The sequence below is a fragment of the Aethalodelphis obliquidens genome, unplaced genomic scaffold (genome assembly GCF_003676395.1).
Source record: "Aethalodelphis obliquidens isolate GAN/ISIS:26980383/991018 unplaced genomic scaffold, ASM367639v1 scaffold55, whole genome shotgun sequence".
Classification (NCBI taxonomy): Eukaryota; Metazoa; Chordata; class Mammalia; order Artiodactyla; family Delphinidae; genus Aethalodelphis; species Aethalodelphis obliquidens.
The window spans coordinates 8,445,976-8,465,737 of NW_020837999.1; the positions used below are offsets into that span (position 1 = coordinate 8,445,976).

At 35.7% G+C, this 19,762-nt stretch overlaps 1 protein-coding gene across 5 annotated transcripts in view; it reads right to left on the reverse strand.

The window, feature by feature from the left end:
* The window catches only part of DNM3 (dynamin 3), a 571,656-nt gene that overhangs the window by 151,793 nt on the left and 400,101 nt on the right, over positions 1-19,762 (reverse strand). For all 5 annotated transcript variants that reach the window (XM_027086312.1, XM_027086311.1, XM_027086315.1 and 2 more), the window contains one exon: positions 9,311-9,420. In XM_027086312.1, the coding sequence (XP_026942113.1) occupies positions 9,311-9,420 (110 nt within the window). The remainder of the gene's footprint in view (positions 1-9,310; positions 9,421-19,762) is intronic.

Sequence of the window (19,762 nt, forward strand, 5' to 3'; positions counted from 1 at the left end):
AAATAACATAAAAAGGAATCCCCATAAGGTTATCTGCTGATTTTTCAGCAGAAACTCTGCAGGCCAGAAAGGAGTGGCAGGATATACTTAAAGTGATGAAAGAGAAAAACCTACAACCAAGATTACTCTACCCAGGAAGGATCTCATTCAGATTCGACAGAGAAATCAAAAGCTTTACAAACAAGCAAAAGCTAAGAGAATTCAGCACCACCAACCAGTTTTACAACAAACGTTAAAGGAACTTCTCCAGGCAGGAAACACAAGAGAAGAAAAAGACCCACAAAAACAAACACAAAACAATTAAGAAAATGGTAATACAAACATACATGCCAATAATAACCTTAAATGTAAATGGATTAAAGGCTCCAACCAAAAGACACAGACTGGCTGAATGCATACAAAAATAGAACCCATATACATGCTGTCTACAAGAGACCCACTTCAGACATAGGGACACATAAAGACTGAAAGTGAAGGGATGGAAAAAGATATTCCATGCAAATGGAAATCAAAAGAAAGCTGGAGTAGCAATACTCATATCAGATAAAATAGACTTTAAAATAAAGACTGTTAAAAGAGACAAGAGAGAACACTACATAATGATCAAGGGATCAATCCAAGAAGAAGATATAACAATTACAAATATGTATGCACCCAACATAGGAGGACCTCAATATATAAGGCAAATGATAACAACCATAAAAGGGGAAATCAACAGTAACACAATAATAGTAGGGGACTTTAACACCCCACACCCCACTTTCACCAATGGACAGATCATCCTAACAGAAAATAAGTAAGGAAACACAAGCTTTAAATGACACAGCAGTGGGGGGAATGTAAATTGGTATAGCCACTATGGAGAACAGCATGGAGGTTCCTTAAAAAGCTAAAAACAGAACTACCATATGACCCAGAAATCCGGCGACTGGGCATATACCCAGAGAAAACCATAATCTGAAAAGATACATGCACCCTAATGTTCATTGCAGCACTATTTACAACAGCCAGCAACATGAAAGCAACCTAAATGTCCATAGACTGAGGAATGGATAAAGAAGATGTGGTACATATACACAATGGAATATTACACAGCCATAAAAAAGAAAAATAATGTCATTTGCAGCAATATGGATGGACCTAGAGATTGTCATACTGAGTGAAGTAAGTCAGACACAGAAAGACAAACATTATATGATATCGTTCATATGTGGAATCTAATTTTAAAAAACAGTACAAGGGCTTCCGTCGTGGTGCAGTGGTTAAGAATCCACCTGCCAATGCAGGGGACACGGGTTCCAGCCTTGGACCAGGAAGATCCCACATGCTGCAGAGCAATGAAGCCTGTGTGCCACAACTACTGAAGCCCATGTGCCTAGAGTCCGTGCTCCACAACAAGAGAAGCCACCACAACGAGAAGCCTGGGCACCTCAACAAAGAGTAACTCCTGCTTGCTGCAACTAGAGAAGACCTGCGCACAGCAGGGAAGACCTGATGTAGCCAAAAATAAATAAATTTATAAAAAAACAAAACAAGACAAATGAACTTATCTACAAAACAGGAACAGATTTACAGATATCAAAAACAAACTTATGGTTACAAAGGGGCTGGTGGGGAGGAATTAACTGAGAGATTGGGATGGACATATACACACTGCTATATATAAAATAGATAATTAATAAGAACCTGCTATATAGCACAGGGAACTCTACTCAATACTCTGTAATGGCCTATATGGGAAAAGAATCTAAAAAAGAGTGCATGTATGTATATGTATAACTGATTCACTTTGGTGTACACCTGAAATTAACAAAACATTGTAAATCAACTATATTCCAATAAAAATTAAAAAAAAAAAAGAAAAAATAAATAAAATAAATGACACAACAGACCAGATAGAGTTAAATGATACTTATAGGACATTCCACCTGAAAGTGGCAGAATACACTATCTTCTCAAGTGCACATGGAACATTCTCCAGGATAGTTCACATCTTGGGTCACAAATCAAGCCTCAGAAAATTTAAGAAAATTGAAATCGTATCAATCATATTTTCTGACCACAACGAGATTAGAAATAAATTACAGGAAAAATACTGTTAAAAACACAAATACATGGAAGCTAAACAGTACACTACTAAATAACCAAGAGATCACTGAAGAAATCAAAGAAGAAATAAAAAAACACATAGAAAGAAATGACAATGAAAAAACAACGAAAACCTATGGGACACAGCAAAAGCAGTTCTAAGAGGGAAGTTTATAGCAATTCAATCTCACCTCAAGAAACAAGAAAAATCTCAAACAATCTAAGCTTACACCTAAAGCAACTAGAGAAAGAAGATCAGAGCAGAAATAAATGAAATAGAAATGAAGAAAACAATAGTAAAGATCAATAAAACTGAGCACAGCAATGAAGTTGCTCAAAAAGTTAGTTCTTTGAGAAGATAAACAAAATTGATAAACCTTTAGCCAGACTCATCAAGAAAAAAAGGGAGAGGACACAAATCAATAAAATTTGAAATGAAAAAGGATAAATCACAACTGACACTGCAGAAATACAAAGGATTATAAGAGACTACTACAAACAACTATTTGCCAATAAAATGGACAAATTCTTGGAAAAGTACAATTTTCCAAGACTGAACCAGGAAGAATTAGAAAATATAAACAGACCTAACACAAGTAATGAAATTGAAACTGTAATTAAAAGTATTCCAACAAACAAAAGTCCAGGACCAGATGGCTTCACAGGTGAATTATATCAAACATTTAGGAGAATGGCTAACACATATCCTTCTCAAACTCTTCCAAAAAATTGCAGAGGGAGAAACACTCCCAAATTCATTCCTTGAGGCCACCATCACCATGGTACCAAAACCAGACAAAGATATCACAAAAAAAGAAAATGACACATCAGTATCACTGATGAACATAGATGCAAAAATCCTCACCAAAATACCAGCAAACAGAATCCAAAAACATATTAAAAGGATTATACACCATGATCAAGTGGGATTTATCACAGGAATGCAAAGATTCTTCAATATATGCAAATCAATCAACGTGATACACCATATTAACAAATTGAAGAATAAAAACTGTATGATCATCTCAATAGATGCAGAAAAAGCTTTTGACAAAATTCAACACCCATTTATGGGCAGAGGGAACCTGCCAGAAAATGGACATAGACGGAACCTACCTCAACATAATAAAGGCCATATATAACAAACCCACAGCCAACATCATTCACAATGGTGAAAAACTGAAAGCATTTCCACTAAAATCAGGAACAAGACAAGGATGTCCACTCTCGCCACTCTCATTCAACATAGTTTTGGAAGTCCTAGTCATGGCAATCAGAGAAGAAAAATTAACAAAAGGAATACAAATTGGAAAAGTAAGACTGTCGTTGTTTGCAGATGACATGATGCTATACATAGAAAATCCTAAAATGCCACCAGAAAACTCCTAGAACTAATCAATGAATTTGGTAAGGTTGCAGGATACAAAATTAATGCACAGAAATCTCTTGCATTCCTATAAAATAACAATGAAATATCAGAAAGAGAAATTAATGAAACAACCACATTTACCATTGCAACAAAAAGAATAAAATACCTAGGAATAAACCTACCCAAGGAGACAAAAGACCTGTATGCAGACAATTATAAGACACTGATGAAAGAAATTAAAGATGATACAAACAGATGGAGAGGTATACCATGTTCTTGGATTAGAAGAATCAAGATTGTGAAAATGACTATATTACCTAAAGCAATCTACAGATTCAGTGCAATCCCTATCAAACTACCAGTGGCATTTTTCACAGAACTAGAACAGAAAATGTCACAATTTGTATGGAAACACAAAAGACCCCGAATAGCCAAAGCAATCCTGAGAAAGAAAAACAGAGCTGGAGGAATCAGGCTCCCTGACTTCAGACTATACTACAAAACTACAGTAATCAAGACAGTATGGTACTGGCACAAAAACAGAAAGATAGATCACTGGAACAGGATAGAAAGCCCAGAGATAAACCCACACACGTATGGTCACCTAATTTATGACAAAGAAGGCAAGTACCTGCAATGGAGCAAAGACACCCTCTTCAATAAGTGGTGCTGGGAAAACTGGACAGCTACATGCAAAAGAATGAAATTAGAACACTTCCTAACACTATACACAAACACAAACTCAAAATGGATTAAAGACCTGAATGTAAGATCAGACACTATAAAACTCTTAGAAGAAAACATAGGAAAACACTGTTTGACAATGAACCACAGCAAGGTCTTTTATACCCACCTCCTAGAGAAATGAAAATAAAACCAAAAATAAACAAATGGGACCTAATGAAACTTCAAAGCTTTTGCACAGCAAAGGAAACCTTAAACAAGACGAAAAGACAACCTTCAGATGGGGAGAAAATATTTGCAAATGAAACAATGGACAAAGGATTAATCTCCAAAATATACAAGCAGCTCATGCAACTCAATATCAAAAAAACAATCAACCCAATTAAAAAATGGGGAGAAGACCTAAATAGACATTTCACCAAAGAAGACATACAACTGGCCAAGAGGCACATGGAAGATTCTCAACTTCACTGATTATTAGAGAAATGCAAATCAAAACTACAATGAGGTATCACCTCATACTGGTCAGAATGGCCATCATCAAAACGTCTACAAACAATAAATGCTGGTGAGGGTGTGGAGAAAAGGGCACCCTCTTGCACTGTTGGTGGGAATGTAAATTGATACAGCCACTATGGAGTATGGAGGTTCCTTAAAAAACTTAAAATAGAATTACCATATGACCCAGCAATCCCACTACTGGGTATATACCCTGAGAAAACCATAATTCAAAAGGAAACAGGTACCCCAATGTACATTGCAGCACTATTTACAGTAGCCAGGACATGGAAACAACCTAAATGTCCAATGATAGATGAATGGATAAAGAAGATGTGGTACATATATATAATGGAATAGTACTCAGCCATAAAAAGGAACTCAATTGGGTCATTTGTAGAGATGTGGATAGACCTAGAGTCTGTCATACAGAGTGAAATAAACCAGAAAGAGACAAACAAATATCGTATATTAACGCATATACATGGAATCTAGAAAAATGGTACAGATGAACCTATCTGTAGGGCAGGAGTAAAGACGTAGACATAGAGAATGGACATGTGGACACAGTGGGGCAAGGGGAGGGTGGGACAAATTGGGAGATTAGGTTTGACATAAATACACTACCATGTGTAAAACAGATAGCTAGTGGGAACCTGCTGTATAGCACAGGGAGCCCAGCTAGGTGCTCTGTGACGACCTAGATGGGTGGGATGGGGGTGGTGGGAGGGAGGTCCAAGAGGGAGGGGATATAGGTATACATATAGCTGATTCACTTCATTGTACAGCAGAACTAACACAACACTGTAAAGCAATTATACTCTAATAAAAAAGTAAAAAATTAAATAGTTAGAAAAATAATGATTTTTGTGAGATAATTGGAAATGTGAACACTGAATGGACATTGCATAATAAAAAAAAGAAAAGGCAGGGTAAAGAGAAAGACTAAAATAGGATGTTCAAATTAATTCAATAAATCAGTAATAATAATAAAAAATATAAATGGGCTAAACTTACTAGTTAAAAGAAAGATATCTCACATTAGATTAAAAGCAAAGAAACAAGTCTGCCTACATGTTATTATAAGAGAAACACTTAATAAAAATACAGGAAGGTTGATGGCAAAAGGAAGTAAAAAAGATAAACCAGGTAAATATTAACCAAAAGAAAGGTAGTGTAGCTATATTAAGATGAGACAAAATAAATTTTAAGGCAAAGAACAATGTTAGAAATAAAGAGAGTTTCCACAAAATGATTTTTTTAAAAAGGTCACCAGGAAGAAACAACAATTCTAAACTTCTAAGAATCTAGTAGATTCTTAGACTGGCCTCAAAATACATAAAGCAAAAACTGACAGACTTCCTAGAATAATCAAGCTCACAATCATGAAGTGTGATCTTTTAAAACCACTCTATTATAAAGTAAGATTCATTATGGCTTTTATCTGTCTCCTTGCCAACACTCCTCTCTAGAATATAATCTTAAAATGTATCATCTTTCTCTGTTTTATTCAAGATGTATTTTAAGTATATGCCAGTGCCTGGCATGTAACAGCTGCCTAATATATACTTGTTAAGTTTTTTCATTAGTAAAGATTTAAAAAGATAGTAACTATAGAGATTGGATAATATAATTAACAAGTATAATCCAAAGAACTCTCATGGAACCCTATACTCCTAAATCAATACAATCTTCTCAAGCATACATGAAATATTTATGAAATTTCACCATGTGGTAGACCATATTCTCTGACTACAATACAATTAAGTTAGAAACCAACAACAAAACAATAAAATTCCATGCACTATAAAATATAAAACACAGTCCTAAACAACTCAAAGAAAAAAATCATAATGAAGATTATGGAAACAGAAGATCGGAGCAAACAGAACTTAATGATAACAAAGTATTATATTACAAAGTTTGTGGTGAGCAGCAAAAAAATATGTAGAGGGAAATCTATACATTTCAATGCATATATAGGAAAAAATAGGATAAAAATTGATGAGCAACACATCTAAATTAAGAAGTTAGAAAAAAAGCTACAAAGTAAACACAAAATACAAGTTAGGCAATGAGGAAGGGAGCAGAAATTCTTGAAATAGACAAAATATATACAATTGAGGATCAAAATGAAAATCTGGTTCTCTGGAAATAGATACAACTCTGGAAAGAGTGATCAAGTTTAAAAAAAGTAAGGCTTAATATCAGAAATAAAAAGGGGTCATATTTCACATACAGCAGAGATTTGTAAAAATAGAATGTTAAGAAATACTTGATGCTAATATATGTTAAAATGAACAGAATGACATTTCCTAAAAAATTATATAATTTGTCTAAACTGACTCATGGAGAAAAACAGAAAACCTGAACAAATCTATAATTATTAAATCACTAGTCAAAAGTCTACTTATCAAAACTGTCCACAGGGCTGGATGATTTTACAGGTGAGATCTACCAATCAGTTAACAGTTAATCCCTACCTACACAAAGTGTTCCAAAGAAAACTAAGAACTTATTTCCACTTCAATTATGAAGCTAACAAAACCTTGATATGAAAACCAGGCAGGGAAAGTACAGAAAAGAACATTTATGGGCCAATTTCACTTTTGAACATAGATGCAAAAGTCTAAATAAAATGCTGGCAAACTTAAGCCAGGAACACATAATAGATAATAAAACATCATAATTTAATTTAGGTTTAATCCCAGGAGATCAAGGATGGTTTACAATAAGAAGGTCTATTAATATATTTCACCACATGAACGGATTAAAGAAGAAAATCACAGAGGCAAAAAAAGCACTTAAAAGAGTTAAACACCCATCCATGATTAAAACAGAAACCTTAGCAACTAGGAACCCAGGGAATCTTCTTTACCTGATATCAGGTACCTTAAGAAAGTGCTTATAGTCCATAAAGTTGTGAAATAATTTTCCTTAAAGTCAGAAACAAAACAAAGATGCCCAATTGTGCTTTAACATTGTACTGGAGGGCCTAGCCAGTACAAAAATAATTGAAAATAATCAAGATTTCAGAGGAAAAGACAAATGGCAAATGTGCCTGTAGATGGGACATTCTTGCACACACAGAGGTCTTGAGAAGTGGTTGAAGAGTTCAATACCTTCTGACAAGTCTAGAATTCCAGAATACCTAGATTTTTAGAATCCCAGAGTTTTCTTATATTTGTGTTTTTTGCTGTCTTTAAAATCCATAGTTGTATTTGTCTTAGATGCTTTATCGTTGTCTGATTTTTTTACTTTGTACTCAGCCCTTTTATAACCTGAACTTTCTAGGTTGATCAAGGATTCAAATTTAGTTTGACCTCCTGTGTGGTAATCATACTCCCCGCTCTGCATCCAGACAAGAAGGCTGAGCATACCCCTGAAGATTCCTTTAGGACCTCCCATCTCCCCGCTGCTCTGAGGAAGGTATGTAAACAGTACTGAGCTTTGCCCTAGTGGAAGACACACTACTGCTCTCTCCAGGAAACCTTTTTCTTCTTTATCATTTTCAGTGTCTTTTTACAAGCTGCTCTCAAAAACAATACTAAGTCTTTAATAAAATCCCATCACAGTATCTGGTAGGGAGTTGTATTTAATTTTCTTTTCCCTTGATTCTTTAAATGCTCGCTCTTGTGGTTTTTCTAAGTATTTTTGTATAATGAGTCACTCTGAGCAACTGACTGGGAATGTAGGAAGAAGGGCTTTTTTTTTTTTTTTTAATTTACTGTGTGATTGACCCTGGACCAGTCATTGAACCTAATCAAGGAACTTCATTCACTGCTAAATAAAGATAAAAGGCTTTGAGATATGGGTTAAAATTAGATCCTGCCACCTAGAGACTCAGTCTCTTAATAACTGACTCATAGAAATTAATTAACTTGTTCCTATAACAATTCCATTTGGAAAAGATCTCCTTTATTATTTTTGCTTAGTTGTAGCCTTTTTACATCTCTCTATCCAATTCTCTGTCGCCTCCCCATTTGTTTACTTAACTTTACTGCTTAGTTTCAGTGAACAACCATGGCACTCCATGATAGTCAGCCCAAAATTCAGGGCTAATTTTGTGATCTTAAGAAAGTCTCTGAGCTACATTTCTAATTCAGGAAATGGTAACCACAGTACTCTATCTTTTATCTCAGAGACAACTGTTACAAAAACCAGGCAATGAAAGTAGAAAGTGCTTTGAAAAACTGTAAAGAACAATATATTTATATTCACATTAATTGAATAATTCTATTCACCAATGCAAGAATTGAGTCATAATACATAGGAGAAGGTCTTAAGTGATATTCATCCATGCTAGACAGAGACTATTAAAAATTATAGCTGAGTAATTTATTTATAAGTATGTAAACAATAAATTCAGGACAAGGAAGACTTTAAAGTAACAAAATGTAATTTAAGAATGGAAGCAGCATGACATGGGTGCCTGCTGGAAAAGCAGGAAATAAATTAATTAATACTTGAAGATCCTCCTTATTCTAAGTTTAAATCTTTTGAATCCACAACCTATGGTAAAAGCTAAAAATACAAAATAAACAAAAGGAAAACTGAAGAGTTGACAAATTTCAAGGTGGGAGCAAAAGAAATCTTGCAAATATGGTCTCTGGATCATGTAGAAATTCAAGGAAAGACAATGTGAAGACAAAAGTTGCTTCATTTCCTTACCTTTGTTCGGTATTAAAGAGTGCAAAGATGTGCTTGCTAGACATAAAGCTTTTTTCCACATCCCGAACTTTCAGGTTGTCCAAGGGAAGCATATACTTCTTTTCTTTTTCCTAGAGAGAGAGAGAGAGAGAGAGAGAGAGAGAAAGAGAGAATTGGCTTTAATAAAAGATCTTGAAGCATGCCCATAGCAACACATCACCTGAGTTGGTCAACATTTAATTAGAATATTTTGATACCATCACACACTACTTTGATACCAGCTACCAAGGAACAAAAATTATCTGAGATAGGAGACTCCAATGGTTCCAACACGTGGGTCAGAAGAATGAGGGGAGGGAAAGTGCAGAGGAAGGAAGGGCTCAGGGATGGAGAAAACACATGGTCCTCTATCCTTTCTTCCTCATGTGGGTCCCCTTAGATGTTTTAAAATGTTAGTTTGATATTAAAAATTTAGCCATCTGTTAATATTTAACAAAAATGTTCTGGTCCTAATTCAATGAGAAATGCCAGATGGATTTCATTTCATATTTTATTTGCAGCCTAAGCAGTTTTGATAGCCAGAGCTGGCAAGAGCCTGGAAGCACAAGGACCCTAGTATGAAATACCACCTATAAACTATGATAAAGCACAGAAAATACTTCCTTCCTTTGAGTCTAGAATAAAATGTGGGTCCAGAAAGAAATGATTCCATTAAATTGTCAAACTCTTTGAGAAAAAAAGAACCCATTAGAAGTGAACTAATATTAACTAGAACAAATTCTCTTAAAATTAACAACACTTTAGGAAGAAAATGCACATTTGAGAGGGGACGTCTGCAAATGGGACCAAACTAATCTTGGTAAAACAAAACATATTGGATGCCAAAGAATTATTAGAAACATTTACTTTTAAGGACTGGCCCAGGGACAATATTATCATATGCATAAATGCCTAACAACCAGTATAATAGTAGAGAGCCGAATAATCAGTTTAAGAAACCTAGTCGATATCTATTACCTGGGGCACTTTTGCACAGTCCTTGTTAGACAGTAGTCCTCTGTATATCTCGGGTGACAGTCCTGAGAAAAACCAGGCCTAGACTCCAGAGGAGGAGAGCATGGAGATCTAGCCATGACTTTTAATAAACAACTATTAATGCCTGTGGGAAATACATGTACCATACAGATATGCTTGACATAAGCCTTTTTGTTCCTGAAGCTCCTCCAGCTCTTGCTTGAGAATTGGTCTAGGCTCAGTAGTGTGGGGCAGAACTCTTCCATGCTCCCTAGCCTGCTTGTGGGGACCACACTCTCTGCAGACATCAGAGAGTGTTATTGCAAGAACTATCACTGGCTTTGCCACTTCTCACTCCTAAATTAATCAGGGAAAGTTGGGCAGAGCACTTTAGAATAGTGAGGCAGAGAGAAATAGATGACTCAAGAAGTTGAAGGAAGCTGGTTGGAGAACAAAATGGCTGTCCTGGCAGACAAGGTCTTCAAAGAAGATAGCAAAACAAAACAAAAACATAAAAGAAACTGAATGGCAGTGAAAGAAGCCCAAGAATAAACATGAAAAAGCAAAGCACTGTAAGAAGATTCCAGTGTTTCTTGTACAAAAATTAACAGTATATTAGCAAACACAAGGATATTCTAAATAGCAAAATACATAATTTACATAAATGAAGCATTATAGTTGGGTCTAACTTGTTTGAAAGACTTGTCAGACTATTTTAGGATAGCATTCTAAGAGGCAAGATCACAGACTGAATGAAAAGCTACCCAATACATAATCAAATGAAAATGTTTGAGACGCAGGGAACATTTTTTTTACTGGTTGTTTTTCAATGCCCTAAATTTAAGCAGCTGGATTTTTTTAATGCATCATCCTATTCAACCTTTTGAAATGATGGATTCGCCTTTAATGGAAAATCTGCATTTCATTGTAAAGATGGAATACAATGTCCTTGGCATGTTTTCTATAGAAGTAGGCTCCCTTTTGTACTGCATTCTTTAGCATATAGTGAAGACCAGAACTCCAGCAAGTTTACATCAGATATTAAACACTGGAGAAATACACACATATGCAGACAGAGAAATATTAAAAATGTAGTTTCATTTCCAAAGGACTAAATGTCATTTATCTAAGAGTTTTGAGGACATATTGCTAAATTATTTCATAATCAAGAGTTATTTTTATTTTTCCAGTTTTATTGAGATGTAATTGACATATAACATTGTGTACCTTTAAGGTATACAACATGTTGATTTGATAAACATATATTGCAAAATGATTACTACCATAGCTTTAGCCAATGCCTTCATCATCTCACATAATTACCATTTTTTTTTGTGGTGGGAATATATAAGATCTACTGTCTTAGCATCTTTCAAGTTAAGAATACAGTATTATTAACTATAATCACCATGCTGTACATTAGATTGCTAGAACTTATTTGTCTTGTAAGTGGAAGTTTGTGCCCTCTGACCAATGTCTCCCTATTTTTTCCACACCCCCACCCCTGGTAACCACCATTCTACTCTCCGTTTCTGAGTTTCGCTCTTTAAGATTATACAAATAAGTGATATCCTGTATTATTTTCTCTTACTCTGACTTATTTCACTTAGCATAATGCCCTTAAAGTCCACCCATGTTGTTGCAAATGGCAGGATTTCCTTCTTTCTCATGGTTGAATAATATTCCATTGTCTGTGTATACCATATGTGTTTTATCCATTCACCCATCAGCTGTCACTTAGGTTTTTTCCGTAACTTGGCTATTGTGAATAATGCTGCAATAAATATGGGAGTGCAGCTATCTCTTCAAGATTCTGTTTTCATTTCTTTGGATATATACCCGGAAGTGGGATTGCTGGATCATAAGGTAGTTCTATTTTTAATTTCTTAAGGAACCTCCATACTATTTTCCATAATTTATATTCCCATTAATAGTACATAAGTGTTCCTCTTCTCCACATTCTTGCCAACACTTGTTATCATGTCTTCTTGATGACAGCCATTCTAACAGGTGTGAGGTGATATCTCCTTGTGGTTTTGATTTGCATTTCCCTGATAATTAGTGATGTTGAATACCTTTTCATGTACTTGTTGGCCATCTGTATGTCTTATTTGGAAAAATGTCTGTACACTACTGTATTTTTTTAACATCTTTATTGGAGCATAATTGGAGTTTATATATCCAATTTATTGGATTATAATTTACAATGGTGTGTTAGTTTCTGCTTTATAACAAAATGAATCAGCTATACATATACATATATCACCATATCTCCTCCCTCTTGCATCTCCCTCCCACCCTCCCTATCTCACCCCTCTAGGTGGTCACAAAGCACCGAGCTGATCTCCCTGTGCTATGCGGCTGCTTCCCACTAGAAGAGTTTTAAGACTGACAAAAATGGAAGAAAAAGAAAATTCAGACTGATTTGTTTAATTAAAGTTATAAGTCAAATGGAGAATTAAATGAGAGAGCAATGAAATGACATATTGTGGATATTTCTAAAATTCTTGGTGCTTTTGGGAAAGTATGACATTCTGCTAAAAGGACATCTTGAATATGAAACAGCTAAAATAAACAAAAGAAATAGAGGAGGAGAAAGGAAAAACAGAATTATAATTTCCAAAATATAGTGAATCTTAGCACCAGCTTAATTGAGACATTTGCTACATATTCTTTTTAACTCCATTAAACTGCCTAAACATAATGCAGTGTTCAATATGGTAGTCTCTAGCTAAGGGGACTACCAAGTATTTGAAATGTAGCGAGTCAAATTGGGATGTGCTTTAAGTGTTAACCTCAAACCAGATTTCAAAGATTTAGTATGAAAAAAAGAATGCAAACTATATCATTAATACTTTTATATGAATTATATGTTGAAATGATAATACTTTGAATATATTGGGGTAAATAAAATATTATTAAACATAATTTCATCTGTTTATTTTTACTGTTTTGAATGTGGCTGCTAGACAATTTTAAATGGCATATGTGACTCACATTAACTTTCTATTGACAGTGATGAGTCCATGTACCTATCATCACTTTCCTTCCTCTCATCCATTCAATTTTCCTCTTGAAAATTGATAAATACACCTTTCTGCCATCAGGTGTATTTATCATTCTCCCAGTCACCCAGTCTGAAACCTCACTATCATTTATGATGTATTGTCTTCCTTCACCTCCTTTATTACATCAAGACTACGCTGCATTGTGTTTGAAGCATTTGTCAGAACTCCCATTGTTTGACATTCCCACTACATTAATCCAGGTCCCTGGCATCTCACAAGCATGCAGTTATAAATGGCCTCCTTTCTAGTCTTCTAATTCCTCTAACATCACCAGGGAGGGCAATTTTCTTAAACCACCCTGTCAAATTCATTACAGTCCTTCAAAACGTTCATAGCTCTCCATTACTTACGGAAGAAATTCCATGAAACTCTTCAATGTGAAATTGAAAAACACCTACAAATTGGTCCGATCCTTATTTGTCAATATCTCCTTTACTCTTCCATAGGAAGTCTCCATTTCAACCAAAAACACATTTGCCAACAGTCTTTTCCCAGCTTGAGACACCCTGTCAACTTCTCCCTATCATACCAGTTTACTATTTAGAGTCCAGCTCAAGTTTCTATATTCTGTGCAAAAAGTTTTCCCAGGTTTTTAATTGTCTGTCTCTCTGTGTCACTTCCCCATCTCTCTCCTTTCAATTCATACAATAGGCATTGCTTATTCTATTAATTTTTAAATTATAGGCATACCTTGGAGATATTACAGGTTTAGTTCCAGACCACCGCAATAAAGCAAATATCACAATAAAGCAAGTCAAATGATTTTTTTTGGTTTCCCAATGCTATAAAAGTTATGTTTACACTATATGGTAGTCTATTAAATGTGGAATAGCATTATGTCTAAAAAAACAACGTACTTACCTTAATTTAAAAGTACTGTGTTGCTTAAAAACACTAACCATCATCTGACAAGGTAGGGTTGTTACAAAACTTCAATTTGTAAAAAAACACATTATCTGAGAAGAGCAATAAAGTGAAGCACAATAAAATGAGGTATGCTTGTATACCTTATATGAGACACCCTCATCTTGTAAATGCATTACATTAAAAAAATTTCTGTCAAAGTTGTTCATTTGGGGGCTTCCCTGGTGGCGCAGTGGTTGAGAGTCCGCCTGCCGATGCAGGGGACACGGGTTCGTGTCCCAGTCCGGGAAGATCCCACATGCCGCGGAGCGGCTAGGCCTGTGAGCCACGGCCGCTGAGCCTGCGTGTCCGGAGCCTGTGCTCCGCAATGGGACAGGCCACAACAGTGAGAGGCCCGCCTACCGCCAAAAAAAAAAAAAAAAAAAAAAAAAAAAGTTGTTCATTTGGAACTCAGAATGTTCAGTAAATTTTATTGTTCAAGTAGGTTACATTTGCAAAGAAAAGAGAAAAATAGAGAATGTTTTTTGTAATATTTGTAAATAAATAAGAAATAGAATTTGATATTTTAAACATTTTACCTTTAGTAGACATTTTGGAGGAAGCATTTGCAAAATTCTAGAGAAAGATTTTTTAATGGAGATTCATAAAGAAATTTCTGTATATTTTCAAAAGCTTCAGAAGCTGATGTCACTCATTCAACACCATTATTTTCTTCATTTTGAAACATGGTACCTTTCCTTTTCTCAATATAAGGTGGTTACCAGCACTATTTGTATGGGAGGCATCAAAGATGACAGGGATTCTTTGTTCAAAGAGAGAGGGAATATGAGAGTGTGTTTTTTCCTTGCACTAACTTGGTAAGAGTTAGAAGAAAGAGGAGAGATAGAATAGGCCGAAAAAGGGAGGCATTAATGTGTGAAAGAGTTTGGTCTGAGGTGGAAGTAACTAAACTATGAGTGGTAAATGCAGAGGAATCAAGTTGGAGGGAGGCGGGAATTAAGATATAGCCCCACAGTATGTGTTCACTGACTTTGAAAGGAAACAAAAGGATCAATGAGGGACAGATGTGGGGTCAACAAGTGCCCAATGATAACCTTTAGCTGGCAGAGCACCATCAGTATAACTTGGTTGCTAGAAGGAGCTACAGTGGGTATGAGGAGAGGGTTTGGTGTGTGGAGGAATAGCTCCTGCATATGCAAAGGATTGGAAAGTCTTTCACACAATTGGTGACTCATAGGTAGAGAGTTTTATAACTTGGGGAATATTTGAGTGGCCTTGGTTTGATGACTACATTGAATCATTTTATTTCTGCGTCATTCTCACTAATAAGGCAACAAAATGTTCAAGGATAAGATCACAAATCCTTCCTCATTTCCACATATACCTAGCATAGTGGTCACTGAAATTTACATAGCATATATTATAAATATTTGTTGAATTGACTTTAGAATGTCTGATAACCAAAGCCAAATACTGCATAAAAATATTGATAGTCACATATATTTTGAGAATCAAATAAAAATTCTATGGGAAAAAAAACCTGTATAAGATACTTAACTGATTGGCATTGCTTTTGATCATTAAACTTTTATAAAGTTTAGGCTGACTGCTGTGTTTATTTTTACCTATGCCTTTGTTTGTATTGCTTCTACTCGCTAGGAATGCCTCTTCTCAGCAAGAAGGCAAATACTAGTGGCCTTGAAATTTATGTCAAGTGCCACCTCCTCCATGAAGTCTACTCTGATTACAGCAAGTCATAGACCTCTGTATAGCTCTCAAATTTCCCATAATTTTTGTCATAGGCTATATAGAATGCCATTCCTTATTTATGTTCAGTTTTCTTCTTCAAGTAGATTGGAAGCTCCTTGAAGGCAAGGACTGTGTTATAATTCTTTTGTGTTTACATTTAACAGTTATTACACTGCTGCATATACAGATGTTGCTTAGCAAACCTTTGATTGTTGATGATGCATTACAAATAAATACCAAAATGATGGAATTTTACTCTTATGGTGTACCTATACTATTTTTACTATTATGTCTACCTATACTATTATGTTAAAAATGATCTAACCAGATGTGATATGAAAATTTATTTTAAATTCCTCAAAGATTGATTTTGAATTAATTTAAGTGTTTTGCTTAGTATCATATAGTTTATTAAGTGAAATTTTACTAACCTAGACCAACATACTTGATTTGATTAATAAAAAAATCTCATGGCCTAAACATATAAATATACTGTGACAATCCAATATACTTCAAAACAGTACAAAAAACAAAATGCAGCAGATATGCTGCTCTTAAGAGGTAAGAACTGATATAAAGTTTTAAAAATTGACAGAACATAAAAGAGACTAGATTATAAAAGACAAGAGAAAACTATTTTAAAAAGCCAGTAAAGGCACCAAATATATCTTTGAAATATGTAATAATGGTTCCAAATTTATTTTTTAAATATGTGAGATTTGTTATAATTCTTCACTGCCTTGCTCTAACATTTTAAAACATCATGGCAATTTCTCAGGCTAATAAATAATCAGATTAGAAACAGATTCCACGACAGATTAACAGAATATACCATGTTGCTGAGAATAGCTGTGCTTCAGTAGAGCAAAGATTCCTGGTTTTGACCACTCCTCTTCTCATACTCAATAATATTTCATGTGCATTCTCTATTATCACATTTGCCATATTGTATACTCCTAATTTGTTAAATGTCTCTTCTCCTATTGAGAACCTGACATATATTTGTCCTCCCTCAGTGCTGCACCATTCTGTTAGCAATGAATGCGGCATTCGTAGGACACAACAGCACCGGCAATGTGTGTAGGGCACAGAGTGGGTACTGCGGTGCCAGCTACAGTAGGAGACAATATGATGAAGCGACCGAGAACCTGGTCCAAAAACAGGGCAGTAGCCCACAGATCAGTCCAAGCTGAAAAAAATCCAGGGGCTACAAATGCTTTTGCAGAATCCTGAAAACTCATGAGATACTGTGGGACACTCAATTATTATAATTTGCTTGCTGCTCAAGAGACAATGATGTTGATCAATATTTTTTCCCTGACAATGTTTTCTTTTTCCCTTGACACACTATGACCAGAATGTTTGCAAACAGGGAAACTGGAGACTTTATCCTGGGTTTCTGGGTGGGGATCAGGGCCAAGAAAATTGTGATGCCCTCATAAATTAACATAAACCTTTCATGCTTTAAATAACTGACACAAGAATTATGAAAGCATACATACTCATCATGCTTCCACCCTCACCTCACCTCATTTTCCAAGATGACACTGTATTGCCCTTCAGAGTAAATTCTAATTCTTCAACATACCCACTGCACCAACCATGGGACTCCTGCTTTCCTGGAAGTCAATGTATTTTCACTTTCCACACAGAACACATCCAATCATATCTTGTCTTCATCTATACTATTTCCTCCACTAGAAATACTGCTGCCTATTTGCCACTCTGTTTCTCTCCCCTCAAAATTCCTGCAAAAGATTACTCCATCTAGCTCAATGTACATTTTTTCTTCAAGTATTATAGGTCTCATTTTTCTGTCTTCTTTTCCTTCCCCACCCTATTTGTAGACGTATTATTTTCAAATCAGTGGGATCCTTTAAAAAAATTCTGACACTGAAGCCCATTACATTAAGTAGATTAAAAAGTGTAGGTCCTCAATTGAAGCAGGAGTGGGGATATGAGAAACCTGCCCATTAAGACTCATCCTCTCGCCCTAAGAAATGCAGCCGCAATGACTAAGGACTCTAGTACACAGGCCTGGATCTCCGGATCCCTCTTCCAGAGTCTGGTTCACCTATTAGTCTTATTCTCCAGATGTTCCCACAGTGCCAGGGCTCTGCTCTCACTTCCAGTCTGCCTGGAACTTGATTCGTCTCACCCCTTTAAGTCCACTACACCAAGCAGCTCCATGTAGCTCCCTGTGACTTCTAACTGAGCAAACAGCATCTCTCAGAACCATGGATACAATCTAGCAAATCCTTCCAGTTCAAACCACTCCTGCCATGCTCTGCCTGCCTGATTGGGCACTTTGATGTGCCCACCAAAAACTCACCCAAGTATGCAGTGCTCCTGAATCACCACAAGCTCCTGCTATGGCCAGGCATGGCACGCAGGCCTCCTGTACCATTTCCGGGATTCCTCCCACCCAAGTCTGATCCCTTGACAGAACTTGTGTGCTTGGTTTGTACTACATTACTTTGTACTTTTGTCTTATTTTCTAAGTGTCCAAATGTTTCATCTAAGTGTGTGCATGTTCTGCCTTTCCAACTACCAGGTAAACTCCTAAGGGAAAGAGTGAACCCATTACTATTATTACCTTTTTAAATTATTTTTGTTATTCGATGTATCTTGCTCCCTTGCTACACTATAACTATATCCTGACTTCCCCATCAAAGCATCAAGTCTTTGAGGGAAGCAACTGCTTCCTTCTTACTTTTGGTTGCATAGTTGACATTCTACAAAGTGTTGAATGCACATATGCCTGAGTTCCCTCATAGGCTGGCATGGTGCTTTGCCTAGATTAAGGACTCAGAGATGATGACTGACTTATAAAATAATCAAAATATCAAAGAAAAAAGAGCCTATAAAAATATTGAGAATACCAGATTACTAGTTCCACATGCTGTTGAAAACTAAAATCTGGTGCTTATTGCTATTAAAAAGTTATAACTATAGAGATGTACAAGTATGAAACTCATAAACTACCCATCTTTTTAGTTGGGTTTTAATACCCTGCTTTAATCAGAATTACATTTTGAGTAGTAAATAGCATCTGTGAGCCAGCACACTGCTAGTAAATAGTACTTCTTTAGATTTTCCTCTTGGGCACTGAAGAAACTGGCTATGTGTGCCTTTGATGGGCTGTCCTAGTAGGCCCAAGAAAACTCCATGGTTTATATATGCTATTGGCTTTATGGCTACCCCCTCTGCACTCACTCAGTTCCTTAAATGGAGCTACACACTGGCATATCTCTACTGGGTAAGGGAAATACAGTCACACTTGTCATTACCCAACTGGAGACACTGCTTTTTTCCTGGCTCCTTCTCTCTCTTCAGAGTCCAGTTACATCTCCACCTCCTCCAGGAAGCCTGTCTGGCCATAAAAGCCCACTGGAGGGCTCCCTCCTCCCTTCTCATGGCATTCTTGGGCAATACCACTTTTTTTTTTTTTCATTTAGTATATATATATTGCCCTATAATTTCAGGTACATCTGATACCCTCAAAATGTGGACTGCTCTTACCCCCGATTAAAAAGGTACTTTTATAATTTGAAAGTGAGAACATTAATGATTTTATTCTTAAATGTTTATATTTAATCTCTATATTAATCCTTATATTTAAAGCAATATTCATGAATATTTGTACATACACTGACAATGTAAAAGACAGATATAATAAGTGCACTAAAGAATAAATTTAAAGGACTTAATGGTTAGCATGGTAGATTGATTGCATGCATATATATAGCCTTTCCCTCCTCCAAACCCAGTATATAAC